Source organism: Alosa sapidissima, chromosome 5 (genome assembly GCF_018492685.1).
Source record: "Alosa sapidissima isolate fAloSap1 chromosome 5, fAloSap1.pri, whole genome shotgun sequence".
In the NCBI taxonomy this organism is placed as follows: Eukaryota; Metazoa; Chordata; class Actinopteri; order Clupeiformes; family Clupeidae; genus Alosa; species Alosa sapidissima.
In genome coordinates this window covers 21,161,081-21,184,398 of record NC_055961.1, presented here as the reverse complement: position 1 = coordinate 21,184,398, position 23,318 = coordinate 21,161,081, and the positions used below count along the sequence as shown (strand labels likewise).

Genomic DNA, 23,318 nt, shown 5'->3' with positions numbered 1-23,318 from the left:
GGTATCTGTAACTCACTAATTTGTCCGATTCCAAAGATTTACCTTACAATAAATTCAGTGTGTGTGTATATATATATTCTGAGGAATATAGGAATATGAGGAATACGAAAATATGACTTTCGCAATTATTGTCTTATTCTTTTATTGTTTTATTTATAAACTTTAGTTTATTTACAAAGTTTGACTTAGTAATGTTTCAGTTAAATTAGTATTAGTAGTATGAGGGGGAAAATTGTGTTTATATTTTGTATAATGGATATATATTCACGAGGTGCTTTGTAATTACTTTCTTAGAAAAAAAATCTACATTTTATCCATTTTCCCCCTCCGGTTAGTAATAGTTTTGCACAGGAAATGCCACGTGTACCATCTGCGCATGCTTCAAGGGGGTTTACGTTTCCTGGTAGTGTGATTTCGACTTCCTGTGGAAGAGGCAAAGAAACTCACGGCTGTCTTCTTGACAGGGCCTGAACCCTAGTAAGACAGGGAACGGCCTCAGTCATGGTCCTTTGGTAGATTGTTGACAACTTAGCGAAATAACGCTCATAATCACTGAGGGAAAACGCTGTATCAGGTTAACTGTCTACCCCCGCTGGGAATTCGTTTTACCTGGTTGCTTGCTAACCAGGTAACCTCGTAACGTTGCGTTACTTTGATAGGATAGTTAGCCATTCACTACGAAGAACCTCTACAATTTGATCCCTGTGTCTATGCCAAGATGTCAAACGCTGGTTTCAGTTCTCAAAATGGGGCAGGAGGACAGGCTTACGTAAATGGTAAGTGAATTTAAGAGTTGCATAATTTCTAAGATTTTCTCAAGTTCAAGCTTATTAGCTCCGCAGCTAGCTAGCGGTATGTTATCAATAATCGGGGTGGGTTAACGTAACCCGTTTAGCTTGCTATTGGCTAGCTAGTTAGCCTTTCGATAACGTTAGCATAAACTTTTCTCAGGATGTTGTGGATCCAGCCATTTAAGTTGGCTGGCGTAGTGTTTCTCTAATAAATAACGTTAGCTAGATAGCTATGTGTAACAGACACGGCTAGCATATAGACGTAAATTGAGTGGTTTTGTAGTGGGATAGCCACTGATAGTAATACGTATTTAACACTGAACATCTGAACTGTTGAAAGCTGTTACCGCTAGCTTGCCAGTTGGTTGATTTGCGTAAAGCCAATCAACTCGGGAGCAACGAATTGACTTTCGCCAGGCAGATGCGCTGTTTAGATGCCTTTATCATTATTTATATGTAGATCACCTAGGTCGCGACTTTGAGGCATTTCAGTTAATAGTGGTGAGTCCAATGCACCTGTTGTTGATATACGACACAGCGATTGGGTCCGGTTATAGTCCCTAAGCCGTGAACGATTGTTCGCTCGCTAGCTTTCTAGCTAGCCAACGTTGGCGTTAACGTTACGTATTTCACATAATTGGAATTACCAAAGTTTGTATCAACTTGCTAATTAAGCTAGATATCTAGCGCTAGCCAATTAGCCTCTACAGCTATTATTTGGCGTAATGAAGATAACCAGGCGTGCTGTATAATATTAGCATAGTTGGTAGACCACTGGTGTACGAGGCCTGGTGCTTCGAAAGTTTCGTCTTGAGTTGTCCTGGGGAGCGCTAGCCAAGCTACCTACCCAACTTCGGGGTCCCTGATTACGTTGCTGCTCTTTTGCTTATATTGTCACAATAGCAATGTTGATTTGTTAGCGAAAAGCCTTTCAACATTTGACATTCAACATCATTTGGCTTTCGTTTTCCTTAGGTAACGTTATCTATATGATGTCCATTACTTCTGAGCGATGCGGCAAACAGTTTCACTTATTTGGGGGTTGTATGTAGTAGTTTCACATATGCTAATCTAACGGTAGTCTCATACAGCACCTGCAACGACTCGTGCTTTTAATTGCTTATTTGAAATAGTCTAGATGAAGACCTATTGAGCAATCTCATCAGTGGAAGATCCAGATTTCACTCTACAATACCTTGCCTTGACGCTTTTGGCGCTCTTCGGCAGTGTACATGTGGCACATTTGAGTGATCCAGCTGTTTTGAAATCTTTCCAAAGGTTAGGCAGCGTTGATCTTTCACTGCTCATTTCTCTTTTCCCTGTGATCAGAATGCTGTGTTGTTGAGCCCTCTCGGTATGTCCTATCCAAGTTTCTGTCGTAAACTGTCAGTTCGGACAAATTTGTGTTTATTGTGCATGCCATGACTTGTGTTATGACGACGGATAATGTCTCTCTCTCATCAAGAGGTGGGAATTGTCCAGGTTTTTTGATAGCTATGTAAGTGGTTGTAGATTTTCTACTGCATGGTCATTGGGTCATCTTGTCTGACCATTGCTGAGTGTCTTGCAGAACTTATCTTTTTCTCCTGTTATCTCTCCCTCTTGGACCTTCTCCCTGTGAATTACAATCTTGGTGTAATTGACCTTTGAATTCAGAAACGGTTAGGGATATGTCAGATATGTTAGCAATCAATTGGGGAAGTAATCTATAGAGAGAGAGTATTTGTGAGTTAGCCTAATTTGAAGTAGGTAATTTCTTAAAGCTTTTTTTGACAAGGCAGTTTTTAGCCAGAGTTAAATTTTCATTGTGTCTTCTTTCAGTCTCCTGTTCAAGTCTCCACAAAATTGTTGTGAACGACAGGGATTGAGTTGGGAACACAGTGTGTCGTGTCATTGGAAAAAAGAGCAGACAGAGTTCCAAGCAAAGTACTCTGCTGTAGCCTAGACTCTTCAATCTAGTCTGTTAGTCTGTAACAAAGCCATGGTGTCTCTCAGTAATGTTGGTTGACCTTGGTGTCAGTATGTTCAGGTTGGAGGTTCTTGGTCAGGACTGGGTGGGTATATTGAATGAGCTGGAGCTTAGTCCTGGAGATTTTTCCTCAGCCCGGAAGTGCAGGGATTACACTGTTTGGCAGAGAGAGAGAGAGTCGTCTGCTAATCTTGCTATACCCCCTGCCCGAGCTCTTCTCTTTAGCCGAGTGTATCAGTGAACATAAGGACACTTAAGTCAATTACTGCAACAGTAGAATGTAGACTTAACAGATCACCTATATTTAGACAGACTGTAGTGGTATGGTTCTGTGTGTAGAGAAGCATTCTATTTGTGGTCTCTTGTGCTGTTGAGAAGTCTTTAATTTCCTTTAATTAAGACTTGGCCCACTGTAACGTTAACCTATCTGATTGGTGAGGCAGGTGATGTCACACTGATTACTGTTACTTGCTTAGTACTCTGGGCAACTTGCTGTGAATGTTCATGTGACACCAGTGTTTCCCATACATTGACTTATTTGTGGCGGCCCACCACAATATCAACACTGACCACCACACAATGATTTAAATTGGATGTAATTCTTTCAATGTAGAGCTATGTGCACCTTTGCACAGCCTCTCCTTGTCTTTCAACAAACCTACATGCATGTTTAAAGAAAACATTAACAATCTTGCAATTGTTGGCATGAAATTCGACTGGCTAAATTGTGCTTAAATCTGCATCATAACCACGCTGGGCTAATTTGTTAAAAACGGTTGCATTCAAGGTAATTCTGCAAACCTACCACCACAAATAGAATTCAATTCTGTGGGAAACACTGGACACACTATGATATTGCTCATTCTTGACATTTGTTGAATAACGATAGTAAATGCCGGACGTGACACCTGATGACTGTATTTATCATCTATACAGTCTCTGGTGTCAACATTAAAAAATAGTTCTTTTGTCCTTGACCGATGACTGTTCAGGTTTTAATTAAGCTAAAAGTGCACGCTAGTTTTGATCTTTGACTGTTTTGATTTTAACAAAGCTATAGAAAAAAGGCAAGTTTAGTTTTGATCTTTACCTTGTCTTTCTTTCCTTTTTTTTTAGGCCCCTCACAAAGCCCTTTTCCAATGCAGCAAGTGAGCCAAGGTTATAGCACACCTGGTCAGCTCGGCTATCATAATCCAGTGCCTGCAAAGGCCCCCATGCCGCCGGGCCCTGGACTCTACAACGCTGTCCCTCCAGTCAGCTCCTATCAGAGTGGCCCCGGGCCCCACATGCCAGTCAGGCCGCAGATGGGAGGCCCGCCACCCATGCCCCCTGGTCCGATGCCCCCCACTTCTCAGAACTCTGTGCCGCTCCCCACGGCATCAACAAACAACTACTACCCCAACGCTCAGAACCCCTCACCGTCCAGCTGGAACTACGGTGTGCGCCCTCCCATGGGCGTGGCGGGAACGCCGCCTCCGCAGCCAGGGAACCACGTGACGTCGACGTCATCGTCTCCCAGCCCAGTGCCGAACCTGCCCCCCTCTCAGGGGTTCAGTGCAGGACCCCCGCCAGGGCCCACTCTCACTCCCGACGCCTCGAGGCCCCCTGGACCCCCACTGCCTCCCGCCTCGCTCAACAGCTGGGCCCCACCAGGTAAGGAGCCAAGCGGAGCTGGCAGATCATGCACCTCGCTGTGTGTGTTTCTGTCTGTCTGTCAGTCTGATGGGACATTAGCATTATTATCCTTTGCTCATGCAGATTAACTTGTAATACCTGGTTGAACTTTATTGCTTTGCTGTAGTCTGAACTGAGAGTGCTGTCTTTGCTTACATCATACATTATCACTATATGAGGGATTCAGAACCCAGTTAAGTTAAAACTAGCAAGTCAGTAAGTGTGAGCGCGTTGCTTCATAAATTAGTTTCTGGAGTCTGAAACATATCTTTGTAATTTACTTTAGATATCCGCACACTGCCTTGTATGCTCCCAGTTTAGTGGTAGGTTACAAAGTTTCGACCACTCAGGTCTTCGTCAGGTAACTTCACCTGAGTGGTCGAAACGTTGTAACCTACCATTAAACTGGGAGCATACAAGGCAGTGTACAGATATCTTTTCTTTTTTCTACGTATTTGCTAGTATCCAGCACCTCAACGTTTTTATAATGCGTACATTTCTACACTACGATTTGTAATTTTCTTTCTTTTTGTGTGCTTGCTTACTAGTAGAATAGATCGCAGTCACAAAAGACAGGGAAGTATTTGAGACCAGTACATTCCTGGAGTGCTGATGGTAACGTAATACCACAGGGGTCTCCTGTTGCAACTTTGAGGTCATACATTTGTTCGGTTGACCACTTTTATCAGGATCACGTATCAGTGGAAAGTAAATCTATGCACCTGAACTCCCATCTTAAATGAAGACTACATTAATGATAGCTTACTGCTTAGAATCATTGAAAATGCATGTGTAGAGGTGAAAAGAACAGTGTGTTTTTCGGTGAATGCGGTAGTTTAACTGACTTATCTGGTCACTATACCCAGCCTGCCATAACCAGAGTCCTGAGGGTTTCATTTTAACTTTATGCTCATATGGATATCCCATGAGAAGTGGAATCGGAGAAAATCAACAGGGACCCACTAGATAAACTTATCAGTACATCTCTGGCAGAGCCTATATCTTTAGGGGCTCTCATGTGAACTGATCACTGGAGCAGGCTCCTTTCCCTCTCATTCGTTTCACTGCTTGACATTACCACTTACTGAGTCAGCAACGTTAGCACCTTAGCGCTGCCGGCTATAAGGTTACTTGTGGTGGAGGGTAGGCCTAGCTTATCTCCTGGTTGTTTTTCAAAAAGGGAAAAACTGAGAAGATGTATTCAGATGTGGTAAACTACAATTTCATCGCTTAAAAACTGAGAAGGCACACTGAATAATTGAAAACTTAAAACTTGAATGCAACTTCAACTAGTGTCTGTAGAGTCTGAACAGAGCAGGATGAACAACAGCAGCCAGTTTAATTAGAGCCTAGGACTCAAAATTGACAGCAGAATGAGCTATTGTTACAAGATCCTTTGGTGTAAACAGTGTAAGACAAATGTGAGATGTCTAAAAAATAATGATAAACGTGACATAAAGTTAATTTGACAAATGCTGTGGGACAGATGATAATCTTAGACATAGTTAGGGCATAGTTGTGAAATATATGTGGAAAGTTAAACCATTGCACATAAAGGTGAATAAAGTCTACTAACATGACTGCAAAGTCTCAGGCACCACTGTTTGATAAATGCTTCAGATGTTAAACCACCAACAGACCAGTGTTTTGATCTGAGGTGCACTCTATGGATATAAAGCAGTGTAATCTGCAATGCATTATCTGGACCAAGACCACATAATACTTTGTGGAAGAGCATTAAAATCTTGAAATTCATTTTGAAATGTATTCAGGGGCGTTATTAGGGGATGGACAGGGGGGACGTCCCCCCCCCCCCCCCCCCCTTCTGGTGGTAGCTTGCGAATCACTGAAGATGGATATGATGAACATTCTGAAAAACGAAATGAACTACAGTTGCACAGTGCACACTCACAGAAGGAGAATGCCTCATCGTAGCCAGCGTGTTGAGCGCAGTGATTCTATGCTTTTGTGAGAAAGCACGCCATTTATGAAAGCAAGAATTTCCAGACCTTTACAAAGTATTACCGCTTTGTAAGTCATCATTAATAATACTAACACCAAACACACCTGGCTCTTACCCACTCAACCACACAGTTTGAGAGCCACTGCCGCTAAGCACTGTCGGCTAATGCACTAAGCTGGAAATCTGGTCGGATGGGCCTACATCTTGTTTTTTTTTTAACACTATGATTTCCACACAAAATGTAATTTCTGTTGATAAAAACATAGCAAAATATTTTTATGGGTAACCTATGGCCATGTCCATGTCCATTTCCCTTGTGAGTTAAATGTTTTCATGCAGATGTCTGGATAATAAGTGAGGTAACAGATCATGCATGCATGTTTTAGGCATAGTATAGGTCCTATTCTCTGAAAGTGTGCAGAAACTGCACATTTACTTAACTTTAATTATGGAAGAAAAAGATGTATTCACCATGAGTGCCAAGAGAATTGACCTAGTATGTTCAGGTCATGTAATTTTTATGTCACTGTTTGTTCAGATAATAGAACTTGTAGAAAGCAATTTGTGACCACTTTAAAGCTAGACTCGCCTGCATATCTTCACAATTCATGATGAATGATTTATACAAACTCTCACTACCCTAATCATCACCTCACACATACCACCAGTGCATAGCACTCTCCTGGATACAGCTGTTGGATCAACAGTTCTGTCTAACAGCTAAATAATTTGCCGAACCTGCATGTATTTTAACGGTGTGGGAACACAAACAAGGGGGGGGTGGATTTGGTACCAGAATTGTAGCCATGTTAAACTTGACTATGAAAGATGATTGATGATTGTCACACCTCCTTTTTTAGGGTCTGTTCCACCTCTGCCTATGAACGCAATGACCCCACAGACATACCAGCCGGGGAGGCCAGCGTACGGGCCCCCTCCCACAGCGGGACCCCCGCCAGCCATGAGACCAACTCCGCCTCCCACCGGACCCCCCCTCGGCACAGCCACCCCTCCCCCACCCATGGCCCCCCAACATGAAGGTAGGACCCTAACAGAGCTCCCAGAATGCTCTCTGGCATCTCATCAGATACACCTTCAATGTCTGTGGCCAGTTTCCTGAACATGGGTTAAGCCTTAAGTCCTAGACTAAAAAGCCTCGGACGAGGCTTAATCGATGTACGTAAAAAACCGGCTCACAATGTCTGAATATTGCTGTGTGTGAGATGTTTGTGTTTGACGTTGATGCACAAGTACACACTGACCGGCTTAAAACACCGCTTTTCCTCTCGCCATGGCAGCTGGTCCGAGTGGAAGTGTTTCTAGTAACGCATCAGCGTTCAATGATGTGGAGAACATGGACTGGGATGTTAATCAGTCAGGTGTGACTCAGTGGATGGATAGTGGTGCTGTCTTAGTGCTCGTTCAGTCACTAGAGGTCTTGTGATAGTTGTTGTTGTTGTCCTAGTCAGTGGTGTACTGGTATTTCCTCAGTATCTCCTGCATGTCATCATCTTCTTGGTTCCATTCCTCTTCGTCTTTGGCTCCTCACATTCTCGTGTCGTCATGGCAGTCTGTCGTCTGTTGAACACTGTTTTCCTCTCTGTAGATCTCCATAGATTGTTCATTGGTCCATTTAGTATTCTGTAGTTTCATTGACTTTAAGTGTGTGTTTTTAATGGTACTTCTCTGTTATGTCTGTGCTTCATGGCGTCTCTCTGTCCTAGCAGGAATGAGACAAACTCACGCGCCAACCAACTCTCAAGATCCCAACAGCTTTGAGGCCGGCGACCGAACCATCCGTGAGTTAAATCATGATGATTATCTGTTTTCCTTTTCTGCCTGTTATGTCTTGTTGTTATGTCTGTCATCTGTTGTCAGTTGGAAGGCGGATTTATGATGAAGATAACCTTTTGACCACTTGTCTGTCTGTTGCAGCGGACCCCCCCTCATCTCAGCCAGGACCAGGGCCAGCAGGGAGGCCAATGGGTCTTGCCTACCCTTCCCTGCCCCCGGGGTACCAGAACATGGCCCAGCCTCCAAACGCACCCCCTATGCACCCAACACAGCCTTACAGCTCTGGTCCGGCGGCATACCAACAGGTAACACAGACGGACCGACCGAAACAGACAGACCGACAGAGACAGACTTGAATTAGGCACTGACCTGTTTTTTTCTTTTGTTGTTGTTTTTGTTGTTGCTAGCCATCGATGGGCCCTGCCCAGCTGAGTCCCTCAATGGCTGCGATGAGCCTGCAGTCTCAGACCCCAGACGCTCTGCGTGTGGTCAACCTCTTGCAGGAGCGGAACCTCCTCCCCCCCACTGCCATCGAGGCCCCCACGCCCTGCCTGCCACAGGACCTGCAGAAGGTCAACTGCAGTCCAGAGTGAGTGCACGGCCATGCTAGCCAGCCACCTGTATGCCAGCTGTACCAGCTTTGTGCCAGTCTAGAGACCAGTGGGTTTGTGTTGTGGTAGCTGATGGATAATGGGAGCTGTAAATCAGTAATAGAAACAGGCTGTACATCAGAAAATTGAAATGAGCGTTGTACAGTAAAGTGACTGGCCAGCATTAAGAACCAGCACCAGGATGATTTTGTGATTATCATGTCCAGAAGTGACTGAATTTGCTGCGAGAATTCTCAAAAATTGTCGTTGTTGCAGTATTATTATTATGACTGCTAATGTGGTCAATTGCAACCCTAAATTTGCATGAAATTTTATGAATTTGAGAAATTGCAAGAATGCAAAAGCCAGGAGGGACTGATTTTAAATAATCAAGAGATCATTCTAAACAATAAAAGATCATCCTGTACTGCAGTGTATAGCATTTGTTGTGCACCTTGTAGATTCTATAAAAGCGCCCACCAATGCTGCTTCTACCAGTCTAGTCCTGTGCTGTTAGACCTGCAGCAGCTCTGAGTAAGAGCTGTCAGAACCTGTTTTCATTCATCTAGTGTGTCTGATGAACACTGAGAGAGGCATTGTTCTGGAAATGTCTATCAGTCTTTCAGCCTGTCCTGTCAGATTACCCTCATCACAAAGGGAATGTCTGAAGTGACTGCTTTATAAGAGAGATTACATCTGAACTGGGCTTGTGTCTCTTTGTATTAAACGCAAGCATAATTAAGGACATGGCCAGACTAGCTTTGAAACAATGTAGCTGTTTAACAGTAGCAGCCGTATTAAGCACAATTCAGTTATTCATTAGTAATTGTTTGGGCTCTGTGTCGTTGCAAATGAGAAGCTTTCCTAAAGATCCAGAGTGATGTATGTATATTTTTGTCCCTCTCCTCTTGCCGTCCCTTGTGCAGGGTGTTCCGCAGCACTCTCACCAGCATCCCCCAGACGCAGGCCTTGCTTAACAAAGCCAAGCTGCCCCTCGGCTTGCTGCTCCACCCTTTCAAAGATCTTTCGGTAAGATGCCTGATTCTACACACACTCTTTTGCTCACCCGTACTTACTAGGGATGAGCTGATCCGATACTCAGGATCGGTATCGGTCCAATATTATACCTACTGTGTACCTACCCTCTAATTCCTTTAACCCCATTCATAAAACCCAATGAGTGCTCTAAATGAAATTGTCAAAGTGTGAATCATCACCTGAGAATGCCTTCATCCTCTTTTTAGGATTTGCTGGGATCATTGCTGAACCGTCTTAGTATTAAGACATTTTGGTGTGAAAACTAGTGACCTAAACTACATGACGGGCATACAATAACCTTACAAAAACATTAAAATGAATTTGAGTATGACTCGGGTTGGCTAACCCTAAATTAATTGCCTCAAAAAGTGGCGTACTCTTGTTTTGAAAGCCCACATTTTAGATCCTCTTGTGGGGTTCAAGCTAAGGACAGGAGGCCCTTTTCTTCCTGTGGTTTTGTTTGTGCGTGTGTGGTGATATGCTCTCCTTGTTTGGGAATCTGCAGCAGCTTCCCGTGGTGACCTCCAGCACGATCGTCAGGTGTCGCTCCTGCAGAACCTACATCAACCCCTTTGTCTCATTTCTGGACCAGAGAAGATGGAAGTGCAACCTCTGCTACAGAGTCAATGACGGTCAGTGATGACATGGAATTAAATTACATAAAGTGTGAGCTGTTCAATGTGAGCCATAGTTTAGTGGCTTCGAGTGTTGGCCTGAGTGTTAACCACAAGGCACGCTGTTCCTCCTTCCAGTCCCAGAGGAATTCATGTACAACCCCGTCAGCAGATGCTACGGAGAGCCCCATAAAAGACCCGAGGTCCAGAACGCCACCATTGAGTTTATCGCTCCCTCTGAATACATGGTAATGTTCCATCGCCACACTGGTTCTGTCTCCTAACAATGCAGCGATGTGTTTTAATAGATCATGTGTTCTGTTTGTGAGTGCGTATCCGTGTGTATGAATGCTTGCATGTGTGTGTCTCTGTATGTGATATTCTGAGTGCTCTCTCATCTCAACTTTTATGGTCTTGTCTTGTCCACAGCTGCGACCACCCCAGCCAGCTGTTTATCTGTTTGTCCTCGATGTTTCCCACAATGCCGTGCAGACTGGATACATCGATGTTGTCTGTCAGTCGCTTCTCGAGAACCTCAACTTGTAAGTCAAGCTAATTATGTCAAATTATTGGATGCAGCATCCCTCTTAACTCAATGCATTTTGAAGGCAGCCCATCTTTTCAGCTACCATAAAAACAGTTAAAGAAGCACTATGCAGGTCTGGTTATTCCTTTGCTGTTTCTGGGTTTTCGCCGGATTTGGGCTCGCATTTTTCACTACACAGCTCCCCCTGCAGCTTCGGAATAGGCGACAAATCAGGCAACATTCAAAGGCCGATCTTAATACACAACGAGAACCTGGATTCAGAACGCAAACAAACATGTTTGGTAGCAAGTGACTGCTACGCTATCAAGAAACCAAGCTAAACACATACAGGGCTCACAATAAAACGGTCGAGCAAACACATTGTTCAAGAGACTATAAAGCCATTACAAAGACGAAGTTCACCCAAGGGTAGGCTACTTACAATTTCAACAGCAACAAAGCCAAGTTGGCGTCCGTTTTGCAGTCTTCATAGTCTCTCACTTGACGCCATTCCTCAAAAACTCGCCCTATGTTCACTCGTGTCTGGTCTCTTTTTTTTTATTTTTTTTTTTGGTCAAACTCTCTTTTCTTCTGTTCCTCCGTCAGTCGCTTCTTGGGTTTCTTATTTGTCGATTGATCCATGATGAATGCAACAATTGCCTTGCAACTGGCTGTTTATCTAGCCGGTACCATGTTTGGGGGTGTTTCTGCCGTAAAGCATTTTCGAAACTACAACCTGACTACATTTTCAAAGTGATTGGACACTTCCGCTGAGTCACATCCGGTTTTACCTGGACCGGGTCCAGAAAGTTGCATATTCGTTTTTTCCGTGGAGAAGCCAAACGACCCAGAAAGTGTTGTAGAACCATCAGAACGACTCTCAACCTGCATAATTAAAGTCATTTTTGCTAAAATTGTTGCATAGTGCTTCTTTAAGAGACCTGACACCACCGTTTTGCTATGTTTGGTATGTGATGCGTAATAAGTGCTTTACTGATAAAGGTCTTGTTATTTCAGGCTTCCTGGGGATACTAGGACGAAGATTGGTTTCATAACCTTTGACAGTACGATCCACTTCTACAACCTCCAGGAAGGGCTCTCTCAGCCTCAGATGCTTATTGTGTCTGATATAGAAGGTATGTAAGGCTGGCAAGCTCCCAAAAGGCACACAGCTTTACAGCAAACGCAAGGGCAGCAATAATGTATTTATTAACAGCAAAGTATAAAAGAAATGCACATACGTACCTATTCAGTTTGAGTGGCAGATTTGGGGTGCGTGATTTATTTTGCAAAAGTGTCTTTTCAAACAAACAGAAAAAGCATCTGTAATCTGATTCTGTGGTTTTGTGCCTGTGGTTAGTTTGGCTAAATGGGGTCCGACAAGTTGGTTGCTGACTCATGCTAGTGTTTGCACAGAGATCCTCCAAGCCTAGAGCTGACTATCCGGATCTAGAATCCAAAGGTTCTTAAGTCAGCTTTTCTTTAAACTGTCATGTGTGCCAACTTCCTTTTTCTTTTTCTTTTTAGTACATCATTGCTTCTTTTTTTTTAGCTTTCGTCACAAAACGTTTTTTTTTTTGTGAGATGTGTTTGGTCAACTTTTGACCAGTTTCCAAGAAATTATTGCCTCATACACAGATAAAAAAAAATATGACAGTGGAGAGTGGGGACCGATTTGTGTGTTTGATATGAAGATTCATGTTCTTTTTTGTGTTCTTTGTAGATATATTTTTACCTACACCAGACAGCCTTTTAGTAAACTTCAATGAATGCAAAGAGGTAAGTTTGCTTTTGGGTTCTTTGCTTTGTGCTTTGCCATTTTATTTGGTGTTTTCTGCTAGTTGTACTCAATATAGTTCATATATAACGTGCTGTGTGGGTATTGTGTATGTGTGTGTATAGTTCATATATAACGTGGTGTGTGGGTATTGTGTATGTGTGTATAGTTCATAAATAACGTGGTGTTTGTGTGTATAGTTCATAAATAACGTGGTGTGTGTGTATTGTGTGAATAGTTCATATATAACGTGGTGTGTGTGTGTGTGTGTGTGTGTGTGTTGTGTGTATAGTTCATATATAACGTGGTGTGTGGGTATTGTGTGTATAGTTCATATATAATGTGGTGTGTGGGTATTGTGTGTGTGTGTGTGTGTGTGTATTGGCAGTTGGTCCAGGACCTGCTGAAGAGTTTACCACAGATGTTCAGTAAGACGATGGAGACCCAGTCTGCCCTGGGCCCATCCCTGCAGGCCGCCTTCAAGCTGCTCTCGCCCACCGGGGGCCGTGTGTCCGTCTTCCAGACCCAGCTGCCCACTCTGGGCGTCGGGGCACTCAAGTCCAGAGAGGACCCTAACCAGAGGGCATCTGCCAAGGTGAGGGCCAGTCCGAGCCATCAGAATGGGCACTACACTCTGGCATCAAAGCATTGATTTTCAGATTCAATTTTATAGTTGCATCTCAATTTATTTTTGCATATTATAAAAAAAAGAGCAAAAATCAAAGGTCTTGCCCTCCTCTTGATCTGCAGTAGCTTAATAAGCCGTTAGAATGGGCACTACACTCTTGGCATCGAAGCACTGAGATTCCACAAAATCCTCCGCAATGCACCTTAACCTTGACTTTGACCTTGGCATTGTAGTGGTGGTGCTGGTGAAAAACTCTGATGCAGCGCTGATGTCTGTCTGTTGTGTTGTCTAATGGTTTCTGTTGTGTTGTCTAATGGTTTGTTTCCCCTCTCGTGCTCTGGTCCCTAGGACATCCCGCATCTCTCACCTGCGACAGACTTCTACAAGAAGCTGGCTCTGGACTGTTCAGGACAGCAGGTGGCCGTGGATTTGTTTATGCTGAGTTCACAGTACTGTGACCTGGCCTCTTTGGGTAAGAACAGCAAAAAAAAGTATGCGTTGGTTAATAAGTAGTAAACGAGAAAGACGTGTATGGCTTTTATCCCAGACTTCCAGCGTGATTCCCTTGCATTTATTTCTGGGCTCGAGCAGTTAGCCATTACTAGATACTATTGTTTGTATGCTGTTCCATAGAACTTTTGTTATTTGGGAAACGTTTAAATGGCGAGGAGTGGATGACTTGGTTGGCGTGAACCTATTTGTCAGGGCGCTGACGTCCTCCTCCCTGTTCTCCCTCCGTACAGGCTGCATATCCAGGTACTCAGCAGGAAGTGTGCACTATTACCCCTCCTACCACAACCAACACAACCCTGCCCAGACGGAGCGCTTCCAGAAAGACCTCAAGAGATACCTGACCCGCAAGATTGGCTTTGAGGCCGTGATGAGGATACGATGCACTAAAGGTGAAGTCTCCATGGTCCTTGTTCAGAAATTGCTGATCGCATGTCAACCTTTCTTCCCCTGTAAATTTATGTCATTTAGTCACATTCCCCTCAAGATATTTTGTGTTTCTTTTTCTCTCAAATGAGAACACTAATGTTGTGATCTGAAGCGTGTCTGCGGTCAGTTCAGCGATTGGTGGAAACCTAATTCTCTCGTTTGACATCCTCAGGCCTCTCCATACACACTTTCCACGGGAACTTCTTTGTGCGCTCGACGGACTTGCTCTCGCTGCCCAACGTGAACCCGGATGCTGGTTTCGCCGTGCAGATGTCCATCGAGGAGAACCTGGTGGACATGCAGGTTGTCTCCTTCCAGGCTGCGTTGCTCTACACGTCCAGCAAAGGTATCCATGACATTCATGAGCCACCAATGGCTGTTGCCATGACACGTCAATATTCAGAAATCTGGTTTTCTATTTTCGGCCGACGCTGCATTGTTTTTTTGCATTTGCATTGCATTTTAATATGATGGTAAACAGTGGCTTCTGCATTCTAAGCCATATAAAAGTAAAGTTAGATTTTTTTTCTTTCAGTCAAACATTATATTGAATATCCATATGGACTGCAGAATTGTCAACATTTCGAAAGAAGTAGAAGTTGAAGAATATTCTAGTTAGCCTGCTGAGACTGCGTTAAGTTGTTATGTAAACAGAATGCACAGAAGATAAAAACTGGACGGAGGTAGGGTTTCAGGAATAAGGTGGATAGTCCACTCTTCACCAGTACCACAGCAGGATGGCCTCTGTTGCCTCTCAGCTGGAGTGTCACTCTAGACTAGAGGCTGTGGTCAGTGGTTGAAGGCATGGTTGGAAGTTTTAACTCCAGTTAACCAACGATAATGTGCTACTATTTTTAGGGATCAGTTTATTAAGTTGTTTGAATTTGTAGGAACATCTAGTTATACAGGTTTCTTGTGATCAGTCTGCTCTTTGTGTTGATCAGTGTGTAAATAATGATTGACTTTTGTTCTGTTGAAATGAAGCCAAACGTCCTTCGTCAGAGTTTGTGTAGTAAACAGAAAATTGGTCAGGACCGCTAGGAATTGACCATAGTTTGTTAAATCTAAAATCCTGTTCACACCTGGTTGGCACTCAATCTGCATTCGAGATCCGGTACCTTGAAGGTGCTCTCTCAATTTACTTCAATTATTATTTACATGCATATGCACCAATGGCTCATATGTAAACCACACACTAAAAACTTACTTTCTTAAATTAATATAGCTTATTGTGTCCAATTGCTTAATAACAAAGTTATTACACACCATGGGACAATATCAGTGTAACCTACAGACTCGAGTGGCTTATTGCTTTTCTAAAACTCTTACTATAAATACCTGGCAAAGTTTCATAAAGTAAAGGCACAGCAACTAGAAATGGAACTGATTTGTTCATAGATAATCACTCTTCTGCCAAGAAATATATTTCCTCTATCTGAATGGTTGCCAAGCAACATCGAGACGCAGCTACTTTAACGTTTGTATCAAGTTATGGTGGCACAGTAATATAAAACGAAATGCAGTCAAGGTGTATGTTTATGCTGGATTTTACAACAGCATTGAACGCCAATCACAATCAAGAACCGGAACTATCAGTTTTAGAATATTAATTAATCACGTCTTGCAGATTGCAGTCAACATGTGATGTTATGCTTGTGTTATGCATGTGATGCTAAACACCAAAATGTGCATTTAGAAATGTCATAAGACACTTAAAACCCCCACGTTATGAGGTGTGTACGGAACTGCTTAAAGGTGTGAAATGGCCAAGATCAGATCCTTCCTACCTAAGATGTGTACAGGGTCGAGACATGTCTTCCAGTGGCCTCGCTTGGACGTGCACTGTCCATCTTTATTTTCAGATGTATTGGTGTAGCCACTATCCTGTGGTCAGTTTCTCTTGCTGAGGTGTGCATTTGTGTGTTTCTCAGGTGAAAGAAGGATCCGAGTGCACACCATGTGTCTACCCGTGGTCAACTCTCTGTCGGACATCTTTGCTGGAGCTGATGTACAAGCTATCACCGGCCTTCTGGCCAGCATGGGTAAGCATCACTGGATGGACAAAAATTCCATACTGATGTTGCATATACTACAACTCGTGCATTCTTCAGTTTGTCCTCCTGGTTTATGCCATGATAATCAAGCATACTACCAATCATCATCGTAGCTCAGATGTCCGTATTTTGGGGCAGCCGGGGCCCACTGGTTAGCACTCCGGACCTCTAACCGGAGGGTTGCCGGTTCGAGCCCCGACCAGTGGGAACGGCTGAAGTGCCCTTGAGCAAGGCACCTAACCCCTCACTGCTCCCCGAGCGCCACTGTTGTAGCAGGCAGCTCACTGCGCTGGGATTAGTGTGTGCTTCACCTCACTGTGTGTTCATTGTGTGCTGAGTGTGTTTCACTAATTCACGGATTGGGGTAAATGCAGAGACCAAATTTCCATCACGGGATCAAAAGAGTATATATACTTATACTTACTTATACTTCACATGCTGGCTAGACCACGCCTTACAGGGAGGCTACACCAGGCACATAACTGAATGGAGCATCTGCTGCAATAATTAGCTTAAACAATTATCGATGCAACTGACTGCACCAGACATGATAGCGATGGCTACATTTGAAAAACAGTCTTCTAAAGCTATTTTTACGCTCTTCGAACCGAATGTTTCAATTGCGCACCTGGTCTCTCTGTTAGTCTCAACCTTGTCCTGCCTAGTAGCCACTTACTCCACTTCATATTGAAAGATATCTTCTATAATTAGTTATAATCAGTGGTTTACAGCCTCCAGTCATCTTATTCAGTGCAGTGTGTCCTTAATGGAAAGCCTCATACCAGGTTAGTAATGTTACTGTGGGTGTTTTTCCCCCTCTCTCTTTAGCTGTTGATCGCTCCGTGACGGCCAGCTTGAGTGACGCCCGAGATGCGATGACCAATGCTGTGATTGACTCGTTGGCCTCGTACCGCACCGCTGTGCTGACCATCCAGCAGCCCGGGCTGCTGTCCCCCACCTGCCTGCGTCTCTTCCCCCTCTACATCCTCGCCCTGCTCAAACAGGTAAGTGGACACCTGTCCAATGCACACCTACACACCTGTCCAGTGCACACCTACACACAGCTCTGTCTTTCTGTGAATTTTGTTACTCACGTTAATTAATTAAGGGACAGTGTGGAATGTTTTCAGTTGTTTGTTAACTAAATTAACATTTCCCATTTATGAAATGTGGCCTCATTCATGTTTAATTACCACCACCACCACCAATTCGAAGCATACCAATTGGCTTAGAAATCGGCATTTACATATACATAGCGTTTGGAAACGCTCCATCTACGTGCGCCATTTTAAAAATAACTGTGACCAGTTAGGGACATTTGCGAAATACAGCTCCGTCTTTGGCATGCAAAGAAAAACTTTATCTTGGATTCATCTGCTGAATTTCCCTACATTCAGCGATGTAAGTTATGAATCAATTTTCTACAAGATACATGTATTCCTAACATTCCTACATTGACATTGCAATTTCCAACAAAACAGATGAAGAAAAAATAACTTCAGTTACTGTCACTGTCTCAGCAAGACCTAAAGTACAGGTGTCCAGTTCAAGGATATATTTTATTTTATGGAGTTTATTACCACATACATCTCTGGAAAAAAATGAGCGACCACTGCACATTTTTCTGATGTCATCCTTTGGTTGCTGACATTCAAATGAGTTGACTGCTGCAAATATGACGTCAACTCATTCGAATGTCACTCAGCAACCGTAGGATGCCATCAGAAAAATGTACAGTGGTCTCTTAAGCTGTATATTTATCAGCAAGTTTTTAATTATTAAGTATAAATTCTTCCTGCTGATGAAAACCATGATTTGATCCAAGATGAATACTCTGTACACAGAGGAACTGCAAACTCTGAAACTCTGAAGCTCCCCTTATCTGAACATATGAATTGCACTGAGTTAATGTGCTTCTTGATTTTCTTGTCGGATGTTTCCAGATTGCCTTCCGGACAGGCACCAGTACTCGACTGGACGACCGTGTGTTCGCCATGTGTCAGCTGAAGTACCAGCCACTGGCTTACCTCATGCTCATGATCCACCCAGCACTGTACCGTGTGGATGACCTGACCGACGAGGTAAGGCCAACGAACAGCAATGGAGGATGTGTATAGTGAGTGTACCGCTCCATCTTAATTAACTCACATGGCCATTCCTTTAACTGGATGGACCACTTTGTTAAAAACCTAAACCTGAATGTGTGTGTGCATAAATCCACATGGTGGCAGTGTTAAAGGAATAAATGCCACATTCACCAATAACAGGTGGAATTCGAGGGAGAGTACAGCTGAGGTAATGGTATCCTTCCAAGACAGGTTTATTTGTGTCCGATTAGATGTTCGTTTGTCGTTATGACTAACTGTGGCCGCCAGCACACTCTGCAAAGAGAACACTGTCCACAAATGTAAATATTTTCTTTCTGCGTGGGTTTATCTGCCGGGTTGGTCCCGCTCCAGTTTCAGATGGAAACAGTGTCCCCTTTCAAAACATTTCCGATTTTGACTGTGTTGTGTTGTGCTGTGCTGTGTTGACTGTGGAGATGGTTTATGAAATGTCATCCTGTTCAGAAGGCCTCATGTACACAAAGTTCAGTTTGTTTATGGTCTTTGCCGTCTTTTGTTTCTGGTGTCAAGTGCTTCGTAAGGGCACTGCTGTGGAAGTGTCACTGCTGAGCTGTTCTGTTCTGCTCTCTGGTCCATAGGGGGCGCTGAATGTCAGTGACCGCACCATCCCCCAGCCTCGCGTGTTGCAGCTGTCTGTCGAGAAGCTGAGCAGAGAAGGAGCCTTCCTCATGGACACTGGCTCGGTAAACACACGCCTCCCACTCACCCCACTCTCCATATCTGTGAACACTCTTAAAACGAATGTGGTGAAAACAACACGTGGTGTTTTTCACACATCTGTGTCCAGATAGGGACAGCACAAACACATTGCTTTTGTTATTCGTTACACAGTAGGTGTTGAAAATAACACAACTTGCATTGTTTTTAACACATCTCTATGTCCAGATAGGGACAACACAGGTTGTGGTGTTTCCAACACATTCGTTTTAAGAGTGTAGACAGATGCTATAGGTCTCTTGATCACCTAAAGCTTATCTAGCATGAAGGATATGGTGGAGAGGAATTTTGTCAATCTTGTCAATTTTGTCAATCTTTTTTCTTTGTCCTAGGTGATGTATTTATGGGTGGGAAGGAACTGCAATCCTCAGTTCTTAACTCAAGTCCTTGGGGTTCCAAGCTATGCAGCTCTTCCCCAGAATATGGTAAGACAAGGAGGGATTTTGTCAATTGCATTCCAGTAATCTAGTACTACACAATGTCGTCTTTGCACTTAAAGGTTGTATCAGCGATTTCAGTCCCAAAAAAGACCCAAACATAAATGATCACATTCATCTAATCTTTCCTAACGATCCGCTAGCTGTCTACCCCATAAGCAGGCCGTCAAAAAAAAGCATCTTTGTAGGCAGCCTAGGCGCCGAGATATGCACACAAAAACAATTCCTATCAACAAGAGTTGGCAAACCACTCAAAGGCAAAATAAAGTGTTTCAACCAATAACCGACGAGATGCACGATTAGGAGAGTTTTAATTGCACGGGAGGGAGGGGGAGGGAGTAGCGAGCTAGCTCTCTGTTTTGTTTGAACAACAACAGAAGTGACGTAGAAAAGAAATGTCTGTCAGATCACTGAAGGACTGAAAATGATGGTTTCTCTGTATCTCTCTTGGCTATGTTGCGGTTTTGTAGTAAATTAACTGCAAAGTCCCTACCATTACCCTGTACAAGATATTCAAACCCTATGGGCAGCGGGGACCCATAATGATAAACTAAAGTAAATATTAGTAGTAAATAATTAGATTTACGATTGCTTACAGCTGTACCTGTCAGTGAATCCAACCATGGATGTGACTGCATGTTTTATGTACAGTGTCCTTGGGTACCTTGAAAGGCGCTAATAAGTAAATAAAATGTATTATTATTACTAGGGCTGTCAATCGATTAAAAATGTTTTTATCTAATTAATTACACACTCTGTGATTAATTAATCTAAATTAATCACATATATAATTTTTGCTGTGAAAGTATTTTAAATATTTAAATGAATCATTGAATAATCAGCATTAGTGACATTAAAGTCTTTTATTATTATTTTCACTGTTCAAATAATGGCCATAATAATCTATGATATGACCTTATATGCTGAGGAAATAAATTCAACAGTGCTTCGGGAAGTTTTTTTTTTTTTCACATACAAGGCATTTCAGGGCACAGATATAACCTAGGGGACACAATGAAAATAAATTAACACTCCCCTCAATGTCAACACTTATTTCTTTGCATTGATGTGTGACTATAGAGTTGATGAACTCCGATGATATGCAAATTCCTTGCTGCAGACATTTTCAGGCCATTTTTTTAAAGTAAATGTTCCAATCAATGATCCAGGCAGTACGTTTTCTTCTCCTTCATTTTACAGTCTAATTTTTACTGACTAGAACGGCTCGGGGTCAAAGGTCATACGGAATCGATTAATCTGCACTAATTTTCTTTAATCAGTTATTGTTTTCTCAAATTAATTAATCGAAATTAATCAGTTATTTTGACAGCCCTAATTATTACTATTACTTATTTAATATGCAAGTTGCACGCTCCACTACATTGTGATAGCGTTGCAATTAAATGTATATGGCAATGTAATGCTGTTCAGAATGTTAATGTATAGCAAAGGTTTCTGCAACAATGTCAAGCAGAGGAATCATTTTTGTAAAAGTGTTGCATGACTCTGCCGGGATCATCTGCTGTGGAAAAACATGCTGTTTTCTGTTATCCTCAGACTCAGCTCCCAGAACTGGACACTGCTGAGTCCACAAGGACGAGAGCATTCGTCGGCTGGCTACGGGAACAGAGGCCATTTTATCCCACCTTACATGTCATCAAGTATGTGAAAACTAGGTTTACTACTTGCAGTTAGCTATTACTCAAGAAACAACTTTTCTGTAGAAAACTGCTGCTGCTGTATATTGTTTTGTATTCATTTTTTAATATTTCAAAGACCAAAAAACAAATCGATTAATTGAGAAGACAATGGCCAGATTAATCAACCATGAAAAAGATAAATGTTAGCTGCAGCCCTACTTCATAGATGCATAAAGGAACTCTTGTGCCCTTAAATGACCACAATAACTGTCGATATGACATTCATTTTATCTATCTTTTTTTTTTCTGCTGTAGGGATGATAGCCAGCTGAAGGCTAACTTCATGCAGAGCATGGTTGAGGATCGAACAGAGTCGGCGCTGTCCTATTATGAGTTCCTTCTCCACGTGCAGCAGCAAATCTCCAAATAAGATGGTGCTGCAGGCGAGAGGGTTGGGAGGGGGTGCGGTGGGGGTCAACGCGAGGAGTATGCAGTTGTTCTGGCAGTATTGATGGGGTGGGGTTGGGGTGGTGTGAGGACAGTGAGAATGTGTCCGACCGTGTGACTGGCGTTCAGACTCCGAGCCTGTCGGTACGTTCTGAAGGACAACACCACCATTTCTCTCTCTCTCTTTGTGTATCTTCTCATCAGTTCCCCTGGAGACAGACTGGTCCACTTGGCTGCTTATTCTCAAATCAAACTTCTTATTCAACATGTCAATGATGAGGGGCAGATTGTTGATTTCCTAGTAGCATGTGGAAATCATTTGGGGGGGTGGGGATAAAAATAATAATGCATCCATGTAGGTCGATAAATCAAGTATTTGACCTTCTCGGGAGAGACAGTATGGAGACATTCAGATGATGAAGCACAGTTGTACTTACTAATAATAAAGTAAAGTATGTATCACACTAAAGTCTTTTGAGCTCCTAGCTCAATGTAGAGCTATACTGAGGGGCACAGTCAGTAATAAAGTAATGCTTTATGGTATGACAGAACGGCATACATATTCTCTTATTTCGATCACTGCTATTGTCAGTCGAACAAATCCACAGACTTGCAATGACAAAAGAAATGTGGCAGATGGAAGTTAGAAAAAAAAGGGGTGGCCTCACTCCTTTTGTAATCTTTTGCTGTGAGTACATTGATCAAGTGGAATGCTGTCTTCACCTTGTGGTTTCTGGCAGTCACTCTGTGAAAAATTTCAAACTTTTCATGTTTTTATTTTATTTCCTTTTCGTTTGTTAATTTATGAGAATCCCATTCTAATTACATCTGTGTTTGCCTTGTATGGGAACTCAGTTTTTTTAGGCTTCTGTTAAAAGGCAAGACATTATGTATATGAAATGTTTTAATATAATAGGATATGGGAAATTTCTTTAACAGACATAACAAAGCCATTTGATCTTTAATCATGCTTTATTAAAAACTTGTATATTGAAAAGTACATTATAATGATAAAGATGGATTTTAGTATGACCTTAAGGTGAATTTATGATAAAAAAAAATAAACTGGTTGGGCCTTTTATATCTAGTGGTTGTTCTGTCGTAAATGAAGGACTATTTTACTTAATCCATTTCTTTTCTGATAAATGTTGTCTCTGCATACACATTTTGTTCTTTCAAAATGACTTACGTTTTATCTCAAGTTTTAATCAAACAATAGGAGTGTATCACAGAAAACATTCAAACTGTGATAAAGAATCCAGTTACATGTAGTGTTAAGTTCTTCTGGTGTGTGAAATGTCATGTTATAATTTAAGTGTTTCTTAATTGTAATGCTGAAGAAATAAGTTATGAATGATGGTGAAGATTGGACTATACTTTTGATTTGCTTCTTTATGTGTAATAATCAAAATCTACCAAAACCTTTTAACTTCCCAAGATAAAACAATGTTTTCCCCATGTAATTTTGATACTGCTTTCCGTCTCAGAGATGATAAAGCTCACTAAATCCTCAGCGCAACAGAGTTTTTTTGTACTTTTTATATCAGGTCCCAAGTTGGTTTGTTTCTCTTAAAGGAACTGAATTAATATATCA

The 23,318-nt window shown here is 42.5% G+C and overlaps 1 protein-coding gene and 1 long non-coding RNA gene across 5 annotated transcripts in view; one reads left to right on the top strand and one right to left on the bottom strand.

Moving 5' to 3' along the window:
* LOC121709962 overlaps positions 1–1,988 on the bottom strand; it is a 28,787-nt gene extending 26,799 nt beyond the window's left edge. Inside the window, exon 1 of the long non-coding RNA XR_006032065.1 lies at positions 1,977–1,988. This is a non-coding gene — a long non-coding RNA (uncharacterized LOC121709962). The remainder of the gene's footprint in view (positions 1–1,976) is intronic.
* sec24a (SEC24 homolog A, COPII coat complex component) lies at positions 410–23,237 on the top strand. 4 transcript variants are annotated; one of them, XM_042093716.1, is made up of 24 exons: positions 410–776; positions 3,877–4,413; positions 7,258–7,437; positions 7,696–7,776; positions 8,125–8,196; positions 8,333–8,496; positions 8,599–8,780; positions 9,708–9,810; positions 10,325–10,451; positions 10,572–10,681; positions 10,863–10,975; positions 11,977–12,095; positions 12,683–12,738; positions 13,125–13,331; positions 13,713–13,836; positions 14,108–14,266; positions 14,476–14,649; positions 16,235–16,345; positions 17,186–17,361; positions 18,301–18,438; positions 19,062–19,166; positions 19,533–19,625; positions 21,195–21,298; positions 21,593–23,237. In XM_042093716.1, the coding sequence occupies exons 1-24, from the start codon at positions 719–721 to the stop codon at positions 21,705–21,707; spliced, it is 3,408 nt and encodes a 1,135-aa protein (XP_041949650.1). In that variant the 5' UTR covers positions 410–718; the 3' UTR covers positions 21,708–23,237. The 4 variants fall into 4 exon arrangements, with proteins under 4 accessions (XP_041949650.1, XP_041949648.1, XP_041949652.1 ...); XM_042093714.1 differs by having other exon boundaries at positions 8,122–8,196; XM_042093718.1 differs by lacking the exon at positions 7,696–7,776.
* The last annotated feature ends 81 nt before the right edge of the window (positions 23,238–23,318 follow it).

Bases quoted from the DNA above. Each gene is read 5' to 3' on its own strand.
- sec24a (XM_042093714.1), top strand. From the start codon at position 719: ATGTCAAACGCTGGTTTCAGTTCTCAAAATGGGGCAGGAGGACAGGCT. The intron at 8,197-8,332 runs GTGAGTTAAATC...TGTCTGTTGCAG, and splicing joins GGCCGGCGACCGAACCATCC to CGGACCCCCCCTCATCTCAG. The intron at 19,626-21,194 runs GTAAGACAAGGA...TGTTATCCTCAG, and splicing joins CAGCTCTTCCCCAGAATATG to ACTCAGCTCCCAGAACTGGA.